This window comes from Pteronotus mesoamericanus, unplaced genomic scaffold (assembly GCF_021234165.1).
Source record: "Pteronotus mesoamericanus isolate MK-2021 breed Mesoamerican mustached bat unplaced genomic scaffold, CSHL_Meso_final contig_94, whole genome shotgun sequence".
Classification (NCBI taxonomy): Eukaryota; Metazoa; Chordata; class Mammalia; order Chiroptera; family Mormoopidae; genus Pteronotus; species Pteronotus mesoamericanus.
This window is the reverse complement of record NW_026555285.1, coordinates 1,999,527-2,019,901: the sequence shown is the minus strand read 5'-3', so window position 1 is coordinate 2,019,901 and position 20,375 is coordinate 1,999,527. Positions and strand designations below refer to the sequence as shown.

Here is a 20,375-nt window from a genome sequence, read left to right as displayed (position 1 = left end):
TAATAGAGATTGCATTAAATATATAAATAGCATTGGGTAGTATAGACATTTTGATAATGTTAATTCTTCCAATCCATGAACATGGTATATGCTTCCATTTATTTGTGTCTTTCTCAATTTCTTTTCCTAGTGCTCTGTAGTTTTCTGATTACAGGTCTTTTATTTACTGTGTTAAGTTTATTCCTATGTACTTTATTTTTCAAGTTGCTGTGTAAATGGGATTTTTTTCATAGTTTATTGTTCTGATATTTCATTGTTACTGTACAAAAATGCATTCAATTTCTGAATATTGAGTATGTATCCTGTTGTTGTGTCAAATTCACGTATTAGGTTGAGAGGTTTTTGGTTGAACCTGTTGGGTTTTCTATGTACACTATAGTGTTGTCTGCAAATAAGTTTCACTTCCTCCTTTCCAATTTCAATGTCCTTTATTTATTTTTCCTGTCTGCTGTGGCTAGAACATCCATATTATGTTGAATAAAAGTGATGAAAATGGACACCCTTGTCTTGTTCCTGATCTTAGGGGAAAAGCTTTTATTTATTTTTTCCTTTTATTTATTGTTGTTCAATTACAGTTGTCCCCATTTTCCCCCATTTCTCTCTCCTGCATTACTACCCCCAGGTCTCACATTCACTCCTTCACACCTCCTTTGTTTGTCTCCATGAGTATTTATACATGCCCCTTGATGACTCTTCTCACTCTTTTTCCTCCTCCCCACCCTCTGGTGACTGTCAGTATTTTTTTTATTTATATGTCTGTGGCTCTATTTTTCTTGCTTGTTTTATTGATTGGGTTTCACTTATAGGTGAGATCACATGGTAATTGCCTTTCACTGCCTGGCTTATTTCACTTAGCGTAATGCTTTCAAGTTCCATACATGCTGTCACTAAGGATAGGAGTTCCTTCTTTCTTTCTGCTGTATAATATGACATTCTGTAAACATACCACATTTTTTTTGAAAATTTTTTTATCCATATTCATTTGTCATCAGTTTCTCACCACCTCTTTTCCCCTGCCCCACCCACCCCCACCTCCCATCCTCAATCCTTCCCCACTTTGGCTTTGACAATGGGTCCTTTATACGTGTTTCCTGATTTGACCCTTCCCCTTCTTTTCCCCATTATGCCCCTCCCTTCTTCTCTCTCGTTACTATCAATTTATTTTTTCTTTCAACGTTGCTGGTCATGTTGTCCTTGCTTGTTTGTTTTGTTGATTAGGTTCCACTTAAAAGTGAGATCATACGGTATTTGTCTTTCACCCCCCTGGCTTATTTCGCTTAGGATAATGCTCTCCAGTTCCATCCATGCTGTCGTGAAGTGTAGTAGCTCTTTCTTTCTGCTGCATAGAATTCCATTATGTCAATCTACCATAGTTTTTTGATCCACTCATTTATTGATGGGCACTTAGGTTGTTTCCAGCACTTGGCTATTGTAAATTGTTCTGCTGTGAACATTGGGGTGCGTGGGTTCTTTTGAATTGGTATTTAGGGATTCTTATGGTATAATCCCAGCAGTGGAATTGCTGGGTCAAAAGGCAGTTCCATTTTTAGCTTTTTGAGGAAATTCCAAAATGTTTTTCACAGTGGCTGCACCAGTCTGCATCCCCACCAACAGTGTACTAGTGTTCCCTTTTCTCCTCAACTTCGTCAGCACTTGTTTACTTGTTTATGATGGCCATTTTGACTAGTGTGAAGTGGTATCTCACTGTGGTTTTAATTAGCATTTTTCTGATGGCTAGTGATGCTGAGCATCCTTTCATATGTTTCTGGGCCCTGTTTATGTCCTCCTTGGAAAAGTATCTGTTCTGTTCCTTTGCCTGTTTTTCAATTGGATTGTTTGTCTTCCTGGAGTGGAGTCATGTGAGTTCTGTATATATTTGGGAGATTAAACCCTTCTCCAAGGTATCATTGGCAAATATATTTTCCCATATGGTTGGTTCCCTTTTTATTTTGCTTATCTTTAGCCATGCAGAAGCTTTATATTTTGATGATGTCTCCTTTCTATATTATTTCCTTTATGTTCCTTGCTCTAGGGGACACATTGAAAATGTTGCTGCATGGAATATTTGAAAGTTTCCTGCCTACGTTCTACTCTAGAACTTTTATGGTGTCATGACTTATATTTAAATCGTTTATCTGTCTTAATTTATTTTTGTGTATGATGTAAATTGGTGGTCAAGTTTCATTCCTTAGCATGTAGCTGTCCAGATCTCCCAGCACCATTTGTTGAACACTCTTTTTACTGCATATTATGCTCCTGGCCCCCTCTTCAAATATTAACAGACCATAGAGATATGGGTTTATTTTTGGGCTCTCTATTCTGTCCCATTGACCTCGTATCTGTTCTTATGCCAGTACCAGACTGTTTTGATTACCATGGCTTTGTAATATACTTTGATATCAGGCATTGTATTTCTCCTTTGTTTTTCTTTTTCAAAATTGCTGAGCTATTCAGGGTCATTTATGGTTCTATATAAATTTTTGAAATGTTTGTTCTATATATGTGAAATATATCATTGGGTTTTTTTTATAGGGATTGCATTGAATCCATAAATTGCTTTGGGTAGTATGGACATCTTGATGATGTTAATTCTTCCTATTCATGAGTGATTCCCCTGCTGGGACTATACCTTAAGAACCCCAAAACGCCAATTCAAAAGAACCTATGCACCCCAATGTTCATAGCAGCACAATTTACAATAGCCAATTGTTGGAAGCAACCTAAATGCCCATCCATAGATGAGTGGATCAAAAAACTATGCTACATTTACACAATGGAATACTATGCAGCAGAAAGAAAAAAAGAACTACTAAACTTCACGACAGCATGGATGGAACTAGAGAGCATTATGCTAAGTGAAATAAGCCAGGGGGCGAAAGAAAAATACCATATGATCTCACCTATAAGCAGAACCTAACCAACAATACAAAGATGCAAGGTAAATAAGACCAGCAACACTGAAAGGAAAAGAAACCAACAGAGACAAGAGGGAAGGAGAGAGGGTTGGGCGGGGGAAAAGGAAGGGAAGGGGAAAGTCAAGGAACATATAGGAAGGACTCATGGACAAAACCAAAGGGGAAGGATTGAGGGAGGGAGGTGGGGAGGGGGCAAGTGAAAGTGGTGGGGGGAAGGCAGAGACAAATGTATTTGAAAAAATAAAAAAAAATTCTTCCTATTCAGGAACTTGGTATATGCTTTGATTTATTTGTGCCTTCCATAATTTCTTTCATCAGTTTTGTGTAGTGTGCTGAGTACAGGTCTCTTATGTTCTCAGGTTTATTCCTAGGTACTTCATTTTTTGTTTCAATACTAAATGGGATTTTATTTTCTATTTCTGCTTCTGATATTTCATTTTTGGTTTACAAAAATGCTTTTGATTTCTGAATACTGATTTTGTATCCTGCTGTTTTGCCAAATTCACTTATTAGGTCAAGTATTTTTTTGGTGGAGTCTATGGAGTTTTCTACGTATACTATCATGTCGTCTAAAAACAATGACTGTTTTACTTCCTCCTTTCCAATTTGGATGCCTTTTATTTCTTTTTCTTGTCTGATCGCTGTGGCTAGAACTTCCAATTCTATGCTGAATAAAAGTTATAAAAGTGGGCCACATTGTCTTCTTCCTGATCTTAGGGGGAAAACTTTTAATTTTTTTTTACCACTGAGTATAATTTTGACTGTAGGTTTCTTGTATGTGGCCTTTATTATTTTATGGTATCCTCCCTCCATTCCCGCATTGCTCAGGTTTTTTATTAGAATGAATGCTGTACTTTATCAAATGATTTTTCAGCATCTATTGATATGAACATGTGGTTTTAGTCTTTCATTTTGTTTACATGGTTTTATGTTTATTGATTTACAAATACTATACCGTCCTTGTAACCTTAGGCTATTCCCACTTGATCATGATGTATGATCTTTTTAATGTATTGCTGGATGCGGTTTGCCAATATTTTCTTGAGAATTTTAGCATCTATGTTCATCAGAGATATTGGCCTGTAGTTTTCTTTCTTTGTTGTGTCTTTATCTGGTTTTGGAGTTAGGATAATAATGGCCTCATAAAAAGAGTTTGGGAGGCTTCCTGCTTCTTAAATTTTTTGGACTAGTTTGAAAAGGCTAGGAGTTAGGTCTTCACTAAATACTTGGTAAATTCCACTTGTGAAGCCATCTGGATCAGGGATATTGAGGTAGATCCTTGCCTTCCACGATTTTGAATATTTCTTTCCAGCCCTTTCTTGCCTGTAAGGTTTCCTTTGAGAAATCAGCTAATAGTCTTATGGGAACTCCTTTGTAGACAACTGTCTCCTTTTCTCTTGATGGTTTTAAGAGTTTCTCTTTATGTTTAATGTTGGGAAATGTAATTATGATGTGCCTCAGTGTGTCCTTTCATGGTTTCCACTTCTTTGGGGCTCTCCCAGGAGTTAGTTAGTTTGTTTGTTTTTTGTTACTGCATCAGTTTCACAAGTTGTTATTGCTCTATTCAGGCTTCTGATTCTTCTTGATTCAGTTTTGGAAGATTATATATTTCTAGAAATTTGTCCATTTCACCCAAATTTTCAAATTCCTTGGCATATAGTTGTTCACAGTAATTTCTTACAATCCTTTATATTTATGTGGTATCAGTTGTAACCTCTCTTTCATTCATGATTTTGTTTACTTGGGTTTTTTTTTTTTTGATGAATTTGGTTAAAGGCTTGTTTTTGTTTATTTTTTCAAATAACCAACTCCTGGATTTATTGATCCTTTGAAATGTTTTCTTAGTACTTATGTCACTCACTTCTGCTCTGATCATGATTCTTTCCTTCCTTCTCCTCACTCTGGGCTTTGTTTGTTGTTGTTCCTCTAGTTCTTGTAGATGAAGAGTTAGGTTGTTTACTTGAATTTTTTTTCTTTAGGATGAAGGCCTGTATCACTCTGAACTTACGTCCCAGGACTGTCTTCACTGTGTCTCATAGGTGTTGGGCTGTTGTGTGTTCATTTTCATTTGTTTCTAGAAACCTTTTATTTCTACCTTGATTTGGGCTGTGCTATAAAAACTCATTATTTTATAGCATGTTATTCAATCTCCTTGCGTTTGAATGTGTTTGAGTTTTTTCTTTGAGGTTGGTTTCTATTTTTTTAATGTATTTATTTTTAGAGAGAGGGGAAGGGAAGGAGAATGGGCTAGAAATATCAATGTGTGGTTTCCTGTCACGCACCCCCTACTGGGTACCTGGCCTGAAACCCAGGCATGTACCCTGACTGGGAAACGAACCAGCTACCTTTGGTTGGCAGGTCAGTGCTCAATCCACTGAGCTACACCAGCCAGGGCTGGTTTCTATTTTTAAGCCATCATGTTCCTAGAAGATGGTTGGTATGATTTCAGTTTTCTTGAATTTTGAGGCTTGCTTCTTATCTAATTATGTGGTCTATCTTTGAAAATATTCCATGTGTGTTGGAAAAGGATGTAAATTTTGTTTGTTTGGTTTGAAAGTTTCTGTATATATCTATTAAGTCCATCTGATCTAGAGTGTTTTTCAATGCCACAATATCCTTGTTGATTCTTTGCTTGGAAGATCTGTTGTTGATAGTGGGTTGCTGTGTTAAAATCCTCTACTGTGAGTGTGTTGCTGTCAACATCTAGAAGTCATCCAAGATTTTCCTTATATACTTGGGCACCTCTATGTTGGGTGTGTATATGTTTACGAGAGTTATGTCTTCTTTTATTTTTTAAGTATATTTTATTGCTTATGCTTTTATAGTAGTACCATTTTTGTTCTCCCCTTTATTTTCCTTAGCCTTGCAGCGCCCCCCCGCACCAACCCACCAGCAGTCCCAACTCAGTTCATGTCCATGGGTCTTACCAATAAGCTCTTTGGTGTCTCCACTTCCTATCCTTCTCAACCTCTCTTTGTCCATTTTGTATTTATAATTTTTGCATCTTATTCTCTGCACCTTTTCGCCGATTCTCTCCCCTCCCCCTCTCCCCTGATAACTGTCCATGTGCTTTCCATTTATGGGATTGTATTCCTGTTCTAGTGGTTATTTATTTTTTTTAGGTTCAGTTGTTGATACTTGTGAGTTTGTTGTCATTTTACCATTCATAGTTTTCATCTTATTTTTCTTAGATATGTCCCTTTAACATTTCATATAATGAAAGGATGATGAACTCCTTTAACTTACCCTTGCTGCGAAACACTTTATCTGCCATTCCATTCTAAATGATAGCTTTGATGGATAAAGTAATCTTGGGTGTAGGTCCTTGCCTTTTGTGACTTTGAATACTTGTTGCCAGCCCCTTCTTGCCTGCAAGGTTTTTTTTTGGGAAATCCACCAATAGTGTGATGGGAACTCCTTTGTAGGTAACTGTCTCCTTTTCTCTTGCTGCTTTTAAGATTCTCTCCTTATCTTTAATCTTGGGTAATGTAATTATGATGTGCCTTGGTGTGTGCTTCCCTGAGTCCAACTTCTTGGGGACTCTCTGAACTTCCTGGATCTCCTGGAAGTCTATGTCCTTGGCCAGATTGAGGAAATTCTCCTTCATAATTTTTTTCAAATAAATTTTCAATTTCTTGCTCTTCCTCTTCTCCTTCTGGCACTCCTCCGATTCAGATGTTGGAAGGTTTAAAGTTGTCCAAGAGGTTCCTGAGCCTCTCCTAATTTTTTTGAATTCTTGTTTCTTCATTCTGTTCTGGTTGAATGTTTATTTCTTCCTTCTGCTCCAAATCATTGATTTGAGTCCTGGCTTCTTTCCCTTCTCTATGGGTTCCCTGAATGTTTTTCTTTATTTCACTTTGTGTCACCTTTACTTTTTCCTCCATTTTGCGACTATACTCAACCATTTCTGTGAGCATCTTGATTACCAGTGTTTTGAACTCTGCATCTGATAGGTTAACTGTCTCTTCATTGCTTAGTTCTTTTTCTGTAGTTTTGATCTGTTCTTTCATTTGGGCCATATGTTTGTCTCAGCACACCTGTTAGGTTGTAAAGCATGGAGCCTTAGATATTCGCCATGGTGGGGCAATCACATCACTGCTTTGTGGTATTGTATGTGGGGGTGGGGCCAGATAGGGAGCAGTGCCCCTTACTCGATTCTCGGCTGTCTTTTGGTCATTTCCCCTGCTACCCACAAGCAAATTGGGCCCTTCTGGTGCTGATTCCCAGGTGTGTGGGTTTGTGTATTCTCTACAACCCTGTGGGTCTCTCCAATGTACATGTCTGTGAGGCTAGGAGCTTCTCCCACCACCACAACCACCACAGCTTTTTATAGCCAGAGGTTCTGAGGGTTTCCTTTCCTGAACTGGAACATTGTGTTGTGCAGTCTCACTCCGCTATTATTACTCACCGTTTTTCTGCATGCAAATGTGGAACTGCCAGCCACCTCTCACCTACCCAGTCCTCCAGCTGCCCCCTTGCCACATGTCCTCTGTGTCCCCACCGCCCATCTCTGCCCCTCCTACCAGTCTCGATTACTGTTTCTTCTTTAACTCCTTGGTTATCAGACTTTTATACAGTTCGAATTTTCTGGCAGTTTTGGTTGTTTTTGTTTTTAAATTTATTGTCTTTCTCTTGGTTGTGTGAGCAGGCAAAGTGTATCTACTTATTCCTCCATCTTGGCCCAAAGTCAGTTATGTCTTATTGATGGATTCTTCTGTTAAGTATTATGAAATGTCCTTTGTGTGTTTTTATGGCCTTTGTTTTGAAATGTTTTGTCTGATATAAGTATTGCTCCCTGAGTTTTTTGGGGGGTCCATTTGTTTGGAATATTCTTTTCCATCCTTTCACTTTCAGTCTGTGTAGATATTTTGTTCTGAGGTATGTTTTTTGTAGACAGCATATGTGTGGGTCCTGTTTTCTTACCCATTAGCTATCCTATGCCTTTTATTGGGGCATTTAATCTATTTACAGTCAAGGTTATCATTGATAGGTACTTATTCATTGTCATTTTACCCTCTTTGTTCCTCTTACTATTTTTTTCTTCATCTTCTTAAAGCAGTCCCTTTAGCATTACTTGTAATGCTGGTTTGGTGGAGATGTATTCTTTTAGCCTTTTTTTTTTTTTTTTTTTGTCTTGGAAGCTCCCTGCTTCACCTTCCATTTTAAGTTAGAGCATTGCTGGGTATGGTAGTCTTGGTTGCAGTCTTTGCTTCACATTACTTGGACTATTTCTTTCCATTCCCTTCTGGCTTGCAGTTTTTCTGTTGAGTATTCAGCTGATAGACTTATCGGAGCTTCCTTATTTGTTACTAGCTCTTTCTCCTTTGCTGCCTGTAAGATTCTCTCTGTCTTTAAATTTTGCCATTTTAATTATGATGTGTCTTGGAGTGAGCTTCTTTGGGTTTATCTTGATTGGGACTCTCTGCTTCCTGGACTTGCATGACATTTTCTCTCATCAAGTTAGGGAACTTTTTTCTCATTACTTTTTCAACAGGTTTTCTATCTCTTGCTCTTCTTCTCCTTCTGGTATCCCTATGATATGGATATTATATTTCATGTTGTCTTGCAGCTCCCTTAAACCCTCTTAATTATTTTTGATTTTTTCATTTTGTTGATCTGAGAATATTCTTGCTACCTTGTCTTCCAACTCACTGATTCAATTCTCTGCTTCATCTAGCCTGATTTTAATTCCTTCTACTGTGCTGTTCTTTGTCCTTTTTCATGGTAGTGTAGTTTGCAGGAAGTTCCATGACGCTTCATTGGCATCCTTTGTAGGTCACACTGAGATCATTGGGTATCCTTATAACCATTATTTTGCATTCAATGTCTGATCATTTGCTTGCCTCAATTTCATTTCAATTGCTTTATCTTTCTGGGGATTCCCCCTTTCCTTTTGACTGGGGTTGTCTCCCCATTTTAGGTGGCTCTTCTTGTTTGTTTCTGTTTCTTGATCTGCTTTCACCATCTTTCTCCATAGTATGAACATCTGTGGTAGGAGACCTGTGGGATTCAGAGGTGCAGTCTCCATGATGTCTGAACTTGATGTACTTGGGATGCCCTGTATGCCATTTATGTGTGCTCTCTGTTTGTAATTGGGTTTTTGTTGTTTTTGGATCATTCTTTGGTGGGTCCTTCCCTCCCACTGTCTGACTGAGAGTACACCATCCATGTCTTGTATGCTGTTGTTCAGATGCTGCCAGGACAAAACCAAACAGTCTGGGAAACACATCCATACCTTCAAAATTAACCCCCCACTCAGAGTCACACTATAAATAGTAAATGAGCCAGTATTAATAAAAGTGTAAAGAAATTAAGACTATTATAAGAAAGAAAAACAAATATGAGATGACTAAATGAAAGAAAAATGATTTTGAGAGGGTGGAGGAATAATAAAGAGTAGGGAATAGGGACAAGGCAAAGAGGGAAGAAAAATTTGTATTGTAAATTAAAAAAAAAAGGGAAGAACACAGAACAGAGCATGAGAAGGGAAGCATATAGATTAGATTTAAACAGAAATTTTCAAAAATAAGTAAAAATAAAAAAAATAGAGAAAAAAAGGAACCAAATTAAAGAGTAAGATCTACTGCAGTGCTATCAACAACAATGAGGAGAGGTTAATATAGGTTGGAGGGGATTAAGAGGGAAAAAAGAAAGAGAGGCTTAATATATATCTAGAGGAAAGAGAAGAGATTTTGAGATGACAGAGGGAGAAGGAATACTAAGAGTGAGGAATGAACATCAGGATAAGACAGGGAAAAATTAACATTTCAAGCAAAAGAAAAAGAAAGGGCAGGAGAAAGGCAAAATGGAGTAGGAGAGAGGGGAACAGTAAAACCTGAGATTTGAAATACAAAAATAGTGAAGATTGAGAAATAAAATTGGAGAAATGCAACAACATCCACAATATCCAGAACTTATAAGAAAATTCTGGTAAACGTGGAGAGAGGAAAAGGATATTTTAAAAACAGGAAAAAGAACGTGAGATGACTGATGATACGAAAAATGGTTTTGAGAGGCTGGGGGAGGGGAAATAGTTAGAGTGCAGAATGGAAATAAGTTGTAGCAAGAGAGAGAATAAAATTTAAAAGAAAAATATGAAGAGGAAAGAAGGTAAAATGGAGTAAGATAAGGGAGGAGCAAATTAGGAGATTTAAAATAAACTATAATATAAAAACTAGCGACTTAATATGCACAAACTTGAAGGACAAGAAATGATTGTTAAAAACCTATGCAGGAGAGCCCTGGCTCAGTGTGTAGCTCACTGGATTGAGTGCTGGCCTGTGAAGCAAGGGGTCACTGGTTTGATTCCCGGTCAGGGCACATGCCTGGGTTGCAAGTCAGGTCCCTAGTAGGGGACACGGAAGAGACAGCCACACATTGATGTTTCCCTTTCTCTCTCCTTCCCCCTCTAAAAATAAATCAATAAAATCTTTTTTTAAAAAAAGCTATGCAGGAGAAAAAATAATGGAAATCTTGAAGAACACTACGGTAGAATTTGTCTCACTGTTTTCTCACTCTGGATCCACCCCTGGCGATGTCAGATGGTGTCCCAGTCTGGCCCAAGGCAGCCTGTTCAAAGCTACCAATGATCCATAGTCTGTGGTTGTCTCCTTCTGTTGTTAATTTTGTTGATCTGTAACTAGCAGTCAAGCTTAAAGCACCACAGGTTGGGGCACAGTAATTCCTGTAGGTGGGGATACTGCTTCCTCTCTGGCTGATGTCACTTGGAAGTGACTGCTCTGCCTGAACATGATGGCTCCTGCAGTATGGGGGATGGCTCAGCACAGGGATCCTGGAGGCTGCTCTCTCAGTTTTCTCCCCAGAGCCACTGTCCCCAGACTCTCCTCCAGCATTTTTAGTCCAATCTGCTCCCGACTTTGCCAGAGCCCAGTGTAAGTGTTTGCAAATGAAATTATATGTGTTGGCTCTTTAAAAGGCTCTCTGTGATTCCAGCCATCTCTCTGGCATACAGAAATCCTGCTGCTTTTCATAGCTAGATGTTATCTGGGTTCCTTCCTCAGCTCTACTGCCATGGGCTGGGGAGCCCAGCCTGGGGTTTAGACTCCACAGTTCTCAGCGGGGAACCCCCTGGCTGCTGAGTTTCCCTCCAGCACTTCAGCTGCTGCACATGGGAGCCCAGGCAGCCCTCTCATGGCTCCTCTGCACTCCGTAGGGTTCATGTTGTGGCAAAGTGGTTGCTTCTGTTTGTCCCTGGTTATAAGGCTTCTTTCTGGCTATTGTTCCATTGGTTATTCTAGAGGATTTCTCTACAATTTAGTTGTAATTCCAGATTGGTACTGGGAGAATCTTCTAATTACTCCTCCTTCATCTTGGATCTCTATTTACTTTTTGAAAAGATTTTATTTATTTGCTTTTAGAGAGAGAGGATGGGAGGGAGAAAGGGAAACATCGATTAGTTGCCTCATGCATGCCTCCAACTGGGGACCTAGACTGCAACTGAGGCCTGTGTTTGATGAGCAATCCACCCAGTGACCTTTCAGTTTGCAGGCTGGCTTTTAATCCGCTGAGGCACACCAGCCAGGGCTGTGTTTTTTATTTTATAGAAAAAAACTAAACAGCCTTTTTGCCAACTTGAAAAATAAAGGGTAAATTACCAGTTGTTTTTTTTTTAAATTTGAGTGATGGAGATATTTGGGGACCTCTTTTAAAAAAGGGAAAGGGAAGGGAAGGGGAAAGTCAAGGAACATATAGCAAGGACTCATGGACAAAACCAAAGGGGAAGAGCTGAGGAAAGGAAGGAGGGAGGGGGCAAGGGAAAGTGGTATGGGGGGAGGCAGAGACAAATGTATTTGAAAAAATAAATTAAAATAAAATTTTAAAAAAATTCACTCTCAAACAGAAGATAAATAAATAAATAAATAAATAAATAAATAAAAAATAAAAAAGGGATCCTAAGGAAACCTAAGGAAAAATGGTGTTACTGATTTTAAGAAACATTTTAAGAAGACAAAAAAGATATCCTGGAAATACTAAATGCTCTTTAAAAATTATGCATTCTGAGAAAATAATTGTAATCCTGAAAAACAAGATTAGGTTAGGATATTCTTGCATATACACAGCATGAAGTTGTTTCCCCTATAATGAAAGTGTGTTTTAGAAATACTGCAAAATTTTTTTCATCTAAATGTGAGAATGGCATTATTTAAATTTCCAAGATAGATCCCAAAACCAGAAGTTATTTTTAAAATTAAAATTCTTTTCATCCCCAAATAGTATTCTTTGCCACTGCAGTTCAGAATTGTTTTCATCATAGAAGTTTTTTGTTTTTTTTTTGTTTTTTTTGTTTTTTTTTTTGTTTTTTTTTTTTGGTATAGTGCCGAATTTCAAAGTAGAGACATAACCTGAATAAAGTGACATTATTGGGATTTCAGATGACTGAATGAAATCTCTGGCATTAGAAGACTGATCTTAGATGACTGCCAGATAGCAATCTTTTTATTTTTTGCTCTGGTCTAAGTCTGTTCATTCAGATGTTTTTTGAGGGTAGTAAGTGGAAGAGTAAGCCTGGATCGCTTCTAGGAGCCTGGTGTGTCATCCAGCTGTCCAGTACATTCCACTAATGTGATTTACTACTAGAAGGTCTTATTAACCTAGTAAGTTGCTCAGTAATTACCTCTCAAGGTCACAGTACTAGAAATACTTGATTGCATCTTGCAGAGGTGGAAACATTATCAAGCTCAAGTTTTGGTCACAGGATTCTAGGCCATAGAATTCTGGTAGCATTTAGTCTATCTTACTTTTCCTTTTTAAACTGGGTCAAATGGAAATGTGTAGTTGCCTTTTAAGTTTTTAAAATATGTTTTATCTATTTCTCATTGGTTTCTTCTATACTTTTCTGGTGGCTTGAAATGTCATTTCTCAATTTGGCTTACTAGGGAATTAAGTATTTTTGCTCAAAGATTTCTTGCAAAGTACATTCCACTTTGTTATAACCTTCTATATACTATTGTATTTTAATTTTGTGAGATGTTCTGTGACTCTTTTCCCTTTGAAAAATGTTTCTAGGCTATACAATCAAGGTCAGGGACTCAGGGATAGAGGGAATGATTTACTATGGTTAAAAATTTTCTATATCAGACATAATAAATGTTTTTGATATGTACTTAGTATTTTTATAATTCTTACATTTTATTATTGAATTTTCTTTGCCTTCAATGAACTTCTAAAATGTGAGCTACAACAAACCACTCTATTTAAATCATAATTGAAGGAGGCTTGGGATATCCCCAAGGCTCTTTTTAATTCCATAAAACTGCTGCCTAAAACTAATTTAAGATAGCTGCTTCTTCACATCTCATAGACAGATGGTAGGAGCTTCTATACAAAGACGTAAAAATATCCTTGATAGTAAATAAAGAAGGAGCAATACAGCCATATTTATGTGAATATGTTATAACATTATTAAAGCCAACATATAACCAACCTGGAAAGTTCAGATACATTTTTCTTGATTATGTGTATCGGCTCTATCAAGTTTCCCAGGAAATAGAAAGTTGTCATTTCAACTCCAGAGGCCTTTTGACCCCATGTTTCGCTTTTCAGCATTAGATATTTATTGAATAATAAATTCTTCTCGATATTTCATATCTGCAAAATTCACCAGAAGAAAACACATTTGATAGGAGTAAATCAGAAAAGAAAGTGTGTGGCACACTTGTGCCAAGTCACCAGCGAGGTTTGGCGAGCGTGTGTGTGACCGGCGCGGGCTGGTGAATGCTTGCACCCGCCGGAAAGGCCTCCCACAGATTGGCACTGATAGAGCCTGCTAGGGAGTGCACAGAACGGCAAGGGCAGGCATATATTGACCCGCCCGCCTGCGATTGCGGAGCGGCCCACAAAATTAGTAGATCCCCGGCGGAACGGGTCACAGAGCTGCCCAGAGTCCCTGGAGGAGAGACCAGAGACAGGATTAACTGGAGAGTCCTGGAGCTGACTTCCTCCCATTTCCGTAGTCCCCATTTGGCGAAGGCAAGCAATGCACCCAAAGAGCGAAAGGCAGGGAAAATACACAATAGAAGACCCTAAACTGACCAGTGCCAGGGAGCTCGCCAGACAGGGGGGCCAGAAGAGTACATGAGGCCGCGAATAAGACCCCTGGTCTGGGGAAAGCATATGCGAGCCCAGGCAGGCAGGGGATACTGCTGCGGGGAGAGCACGCTCAAGGAGCCCGCGTCAGAGTGCACAGCGATCCCAAAAAATAGCTCAGCCCTCACATAAGGGGTCACAGAACTGCCCCAAGCAGGTGTCAGACACAGACAGTAGACTCCTGGAAGCCTCAAACAAACAACCCAAGGTCCTATAGGATCAACAACTGACATCATCAAAGGCAAGCCCAGAAAGAAAAGTAAACGACAAAAATACTTACCAGACTCTCACAAAAATGGGAAGAAAAAGAAGTTCCCCCCAAAGGAGTGGAAAAGGGGACTCCCCACAGGGAGAGCTAAATGAAAGAGAGGCAAGGGAACTATCAGATATTGAATTCAAAACAATGGTTCTAAGGAAGCTCCATGAGCTCAGCCAGCTCAAAGAGAACTATGAGAAACTGCAGAGAAACTATCAGGATCTTACAGCAAACTATATCAGCCTGGAAAAGGACATAGAAACTATCAAGAAGACACAAGAGGATATGAACAATACCATTTCTGACTTGAAGAACACTGCAGAAGTAATCAAAAGCAGGCTGGATGAAGCCAAGGATCGAATCGGTGAGATGGAGGATAAGATAGAAAGAAGCTCCCAGAAAGAACAAGAAATGGATAAAAGACACAAAAAGAATGAAGAGTCATTTAGGGAAATGCAGGACAACCTGAAACGCAATAATATTCGTATAATAGAGATACCAGAAGGAGAAGAAGAGGAGCAAGGGATAGAGAATCTCCTCGAAAAAGTAATGACGGAAAATTTCCCTAATTTGAGGAGAGAAAGGCTCTCATGGATCCAGGAGGCACAGAGGACCCCACTCAAGAGGGACTCAAAGAGGTCCACTCCAAGACACATCATCATTAAAATGGCAACTTTCAAAGACAAAGAGAGAATCCTCAAGGCAGCAAGAGAGAAGGAGAAAGTAACATACAAGGGGGCCCCGATACATGTAGGAGCTGACTTCTCAACAGAAACATGACAAGCCAAAAGGGAATGGCAACAAATATTCCAAGCCATGAAAAGCAAGGACCTACAGCCAAGGCTGCTCTACCCAGCAAGGCTCTCCATTAAAATAGAAGGGGAAATAAGGAGTTTCCCAGACAGGAGAAGGCTAAAAGAATAGATCTCTACCAGACCAGCACTCCAAGATATGCTAAGGGGACTGATTTAAGCAGATGAAGGAAAAGAATGAGAGAGAGAGGAACACAGGTACAAAGAGAAAAGATGAGTAAGTTTCTATCATTAATATCTCTCAATGTGAATGGACTAAATGCCCCAATCAAAAGACACAGGGTAGGTGAATGGATAAGAAAACATGACCCACACATATGCTGCCTACAAGAGACCCACCTCAGAGCAAGAGACCTACACAGATTGAAAGTAAAGGGATGGAAAAAAATATTCCAAGAAAATGGGCATGAGAAAAAGGCTGGGATTGCCATACTTGTATCAGACAAAGTAGATTTCAAAACAAAGGCCATAAAAAGAGACCAGAGAGGCACCTTATAATACTTAAAGGAAGAATCTATCAAGAAGACATCAAATTGTAAACTTATATGCTGGCAATATAGGAGCCCCCACGTTTATAAGGCAATTGTTGGATGACTTCAAAAAAGATATAGACAGCAACACACTGATAGTAGGGGATTTCAACACCCCCACTGTCAAAAATGGACAGATCTTCCAAACAAAACATTAATAATCATATTGTGGTGATGAATGACACACTAAATCAAAGAGATTTCACTGACATATGTAGAACCTTACATCCCAAAGAAGAAAAATACACATTCTTTTCAAATGCTCATGGCAGTTTTTCAAAGATAGACCACATGATAGGACACAAAGCAAACCTCAGCAATTTCAGGAAAATTGAAATAATACCAAACTTTTTCTTGGACCACAAGGGCTTGAAACTGGAAATCAACCTCAAAGAGAAACTTCAAAAACTTGCAAACTCATGGAGACTAAACAGTAGACTATTAAACAATGAATGGGTCAATAATGAGATAAGAGAAGAAATCAAAACATTTCTGGAAACAAATGAAAATGAACAGACAACAGTCCAAAACCTATGGGACACAGCAAAGGCAGTCTTGACAGGTTAGTTCATAGCAATACAGGCTTACCTAAAAAAGATAGAAACATTTCAAATAAAAGACCTAACACTACAACTTCAAGAACGGGAAAAACAACAAGAAATAAATCCCAGAACAAGTAGAAGAAAGGAAGTAGTCAAGATTAGAGCAGAACTGAATGACATAGAGACGAAAATAACAATTCAGAGGATCCACCAATCCAGAAGCTGGTTCTTTGAAAAGATTAATAAAATTGACAAGCTTTTAAGCAGACTCATCAAGACAAAAAGGGAGAGGACCCAAATTAATAATATCAGAAACGAAAGATGAGAAATAACAACTGATACCACAGAATACAAAGGATTGTCAGAAACTACTATGAACAATTATATGTCAAGAAATTTGAAAATCTTGATGAAATGGACAAATTTTTAGGAAAGTATAATCTTTCAACACTGAAGGAGGAAGAAACAGAAAGCTTGAACAGACCGATAACAGCTGGAGAAATTGAAGCAGTAATCAAGAAAGTCCCGGCACACAAAAGCCCAGCACTGGATGGTTTCCCAGGAGAATTTTACAAAACATTTAAGGAAGAGCTAACCCCTGTCCTTCTCAGACTATTCCAAAAAACCCAAGAGGAGGGAGGACTCCCAGACCCTTTCTATGAGTCCAGCATCACCCTGATCCCAAAACCAGATAAAGACCCTACAAAGAAAGAAAACTACAGGCCAATTTCGCTTATGAACATAGATGCTAAAATCCTCCACAAAATATTGGCAAACCGCATCCAGCAATACATTAAGAAGATTATCCACCACGATCAAGTGGGATTCATCCCAGGCATGCAGCAATGGTTCAATATACGCAAATCAGTAAACGTGATACATCACATAAATAAAAGAAAAGACAAAAACCACATGATCATCTCGATAGATGCAGAAAAAGCATTCGATAAGGTACAGCACCCATTTATGATCAAAACACTCCGCAAAATGGGAATAAATGGGGCATTCCTCAATGTAATAAAGGCCATATATGAAAAACCTACAGCCAACATCATACTCAACAGGAAAAAACTGAAAGCTTTCCCACTAAGATCGGGAACATGAAAAGGCTGTCCGTTCTCACCACTTCTTATCAACATCGTATTGGAAGTCCTAGCTACAGTGGTCAGACAAGAGAAAGAGATAAAAGGCATCCTAATAGGAAAGGAGGAAGTAAAGCTATCATTGATGGCAGATGACATGATAGTGTACATAGAAAACCCTGTAGACTCTACCAAAAAACTCCTCAACCTAATAAATGAATTTGGCAATACAGCAGGATACAAAGTCAACATTCAGAAATCAAAGGCATTTTTGTACACCAGCAATGCAATAGAAAAAGAAGAAATCAGAAGAAAAATACCATTCGATATAGCAAGAAGAAAAATAAAGTACCTAGGAATAAATTTAACCAAAGACGTAAAAGACGTATACGCAGAAAACTATACAACATTGAAAAAAGAAATTAAGGAAGACACAAATAAATGGAAGCATATACCATGCTCATGGATTCGAAGAATTAATATCATCAAAATGTCCATACTACCCAAAGCAATTTTTAGATTCAATGCAATCCCTATTAAGATACCAATAACATATTTCACAGAAATAGAACAGATATTTCAAAAATTTATATGGAACCATAAATGACCCCGAATAGCCTCAGCAATTTTGAGAAATAAAACAAAGTAGGAGGGATCACAATACCGGACATCAAACTCTACTACAAAACCACTATACTCAAAACAATCTGGTACTGGCACAAGAAAAGACCCATAGACCAGTGGAACAGAATGGAAAGCCCAGAAATAAGCCCAGGTCTCTATGGGCATTTAATATTTGACAAAGGGGGCAGATGCATAAAATGGAGCAATAATAACCTCTTCAGCAAATGGTGTTGGGAGAGCTGGACGGCTACATGCAAAAAATTGAAATTCGATCATCAGCTGACACCACACACAAAATTAACTCAAGATGGAGAAAAGACTTAAATATAAGTCGCAACACCATCAAAGTCCTCGAGGAGAACATTGGCAGGAAAGTCTCAGATATCCCACGCAGCAATTTTTTCACTGATATGTCTCCTAAAGCAAGGGATATAAAGGAAAGAATAAACAAGTGGCACCTCATCAAAATAAGAAGCTTCTGCACGGCGAAAGAAAACATCAGCAGAATGAAAAGGGAGCCAACCGTATGGGAAAATATATTTGCTAATGATACATCAGATAGAGGTTTGATCTCCCAAGTTATATAAAGAACTCACTCGACTCCACTCTAAGAAGACAAACGATCTAATCAAAAAATGGGCAAAGGACCTGGGCAGACGCTTTTCCAAGGAGGAGATACAGAGGGCCCAGAGGCATTTGAAAGGATGCTCAGCATCACTAGCCATCAGAGAAATGCAGATCAAAACCACCATGAGGTACCGCCTCACACCGGGCAGAATGGCCATCATGAACCGGTCAACAAACAGCAGGTGCTGGCGAGGCTGTGAAGCAAGGAGAACCCTAGTACACTGTTGGTGGGGATGCAGACTGGTGCAGCCACTGTGGAAAGCAGTGTGCAATTTCCTGAAAAAGTTTAAAATGGAACTGCCTTTTGATCCAGTGATTCCCCTGATGGGACTATACCCTAAGAATACCAAAACGCCAAAACAAAAGGACCTATGCACCCCAATGTTCATAGCTGCACAATTTACAATAGCCAAGTGTTGGAAACAACCTAAATGCCCATCAGTAGATGATTGGATCAAAAAGTAATGGTACATATACACAATGGAATACTATGCAGCAGAAAGAAAAACAAGAATTAGTAAACTTCACAACAGCATGGATGGAACTGGAGAGTATTATGCTAAGCGAAATAAGCCAGGGGGCGAAAGACATACCATTATCATCTCACCTATAAGTGGAACCAAACCGACAATATAAAGATGCAAAGAAAATAAGACCAGCAACACTGAAAGGAAAAGAAATCAACAGAGACAAGAGGGAAGGAGGGAGGGGGCAAGGGAAAGTGGTGGGGCGTAGGCAGAGACAAATGTATTGAAAAAATAAAATTTAAAAAAAAATTCAAAAAAAAAAGAATAGAAAGTGTGTAATGTCAGTACTGATAATGGGTAAATTAGATCAAGAGGAAAATTGTATGTGTATAAAATCTTCACTTAAATGATTAACTGAATTAATTAGAATATTTAATATAATTATTTGACCAAATTGCTCTAGAAAATAGTTTCTCAATGAAAGTTCATCAATCTTAGTTATAATCCTAAATGTAGAATTAAAATGACTTTGGAAATCACAGTAAAGTATCTGGTTTCATTACCTTGAAATTACTGATTTGGATTTATAAACGAAGTACTCAAAATATCTTATCAAAATGGTATGGTGCCTGTATGTGACGCTATAAATCAAATTTATATATTTAGTTTTGTAGTCATTAAAGGCATGTTTTATAATTAAACATTTTGTGTATATGTGTCCTAGGTATGTTTCTTTAAAACCTGATAACCAAAAGTTGGTCAATGGAACTAATGTCCTTGGCTTACTGATTGACACTTTATTAATGGAAGGCTTCTATCTGGTCAGCACTAGAACAGTATCCTCTGATGAAAAAGCCAAATGCTATAGCTTTGAAAGGATAAAAAGGCTCAAAGCTCTGGCCGTGAAGAAAACAGTGAAACAAGAGGCTGCTGTCATGCCAGAGCAATCTCAGGAAAAGAAATGAGGTTTTTTGTTCACTTTTAGAATAAAGGGAAATTGTTATTTTCTTGTATGGAGATTCCATGTTGAGGGCACACATGTTAGTTAAATATGTACTCAGCCTAAATTTTTGGCTTTGTCTCATTTTATGCCATCTGTGGACAACCATACGTCAACATTGCTTAACCCACTCTAACTGCTTGCTGCTTTCTGAACAAGACAGTGCGCTTGGTGCTTTGGCACATAGTCCTTCTACCTACAGTGCCTCTTTCCATTTCTCTTTTTCATGAACCCTACACAACTTCTGAGAATGGGCCCTGGAATCATGCTGGTTGATTTCTAGTCCCAAATTAATCACTTACTAGCTCTATGACTTGGGCAAGCCATTTAATCTCTTTGTGTCTCAACTTCATCTATCAAATGGAGATAAACATGTGTGTTATAGGATATATGAGGATGAAAGGAGAAAATATA

At 38.4% G+C, this 20,375-nt stretch overlaps 1 protein-coding gene across 1 annotated transcript in view; it reads left to right on the top strand.

Moving 5' to 3' along the window:
• KCNRG (potassium channel regulator) overlaps positions 1–19,926 on the top strand; it is a gene marked incomplete at its 5' end in the record, with an annotated part of 29,158 nt that extends 9,232 nt beyond the window's left edge. Inside the window, 1 exon segment of the mRNA XM_054586307.1 lies at positions 19,686–19,926. Within this exon segment, the coding sequence (XP_054442282.1) occupies positions 19,686–19,926 (241 nt within the window).
• Between the last annotated feature and the right edge of the window lie 449 nt (positions 19,927–20,375).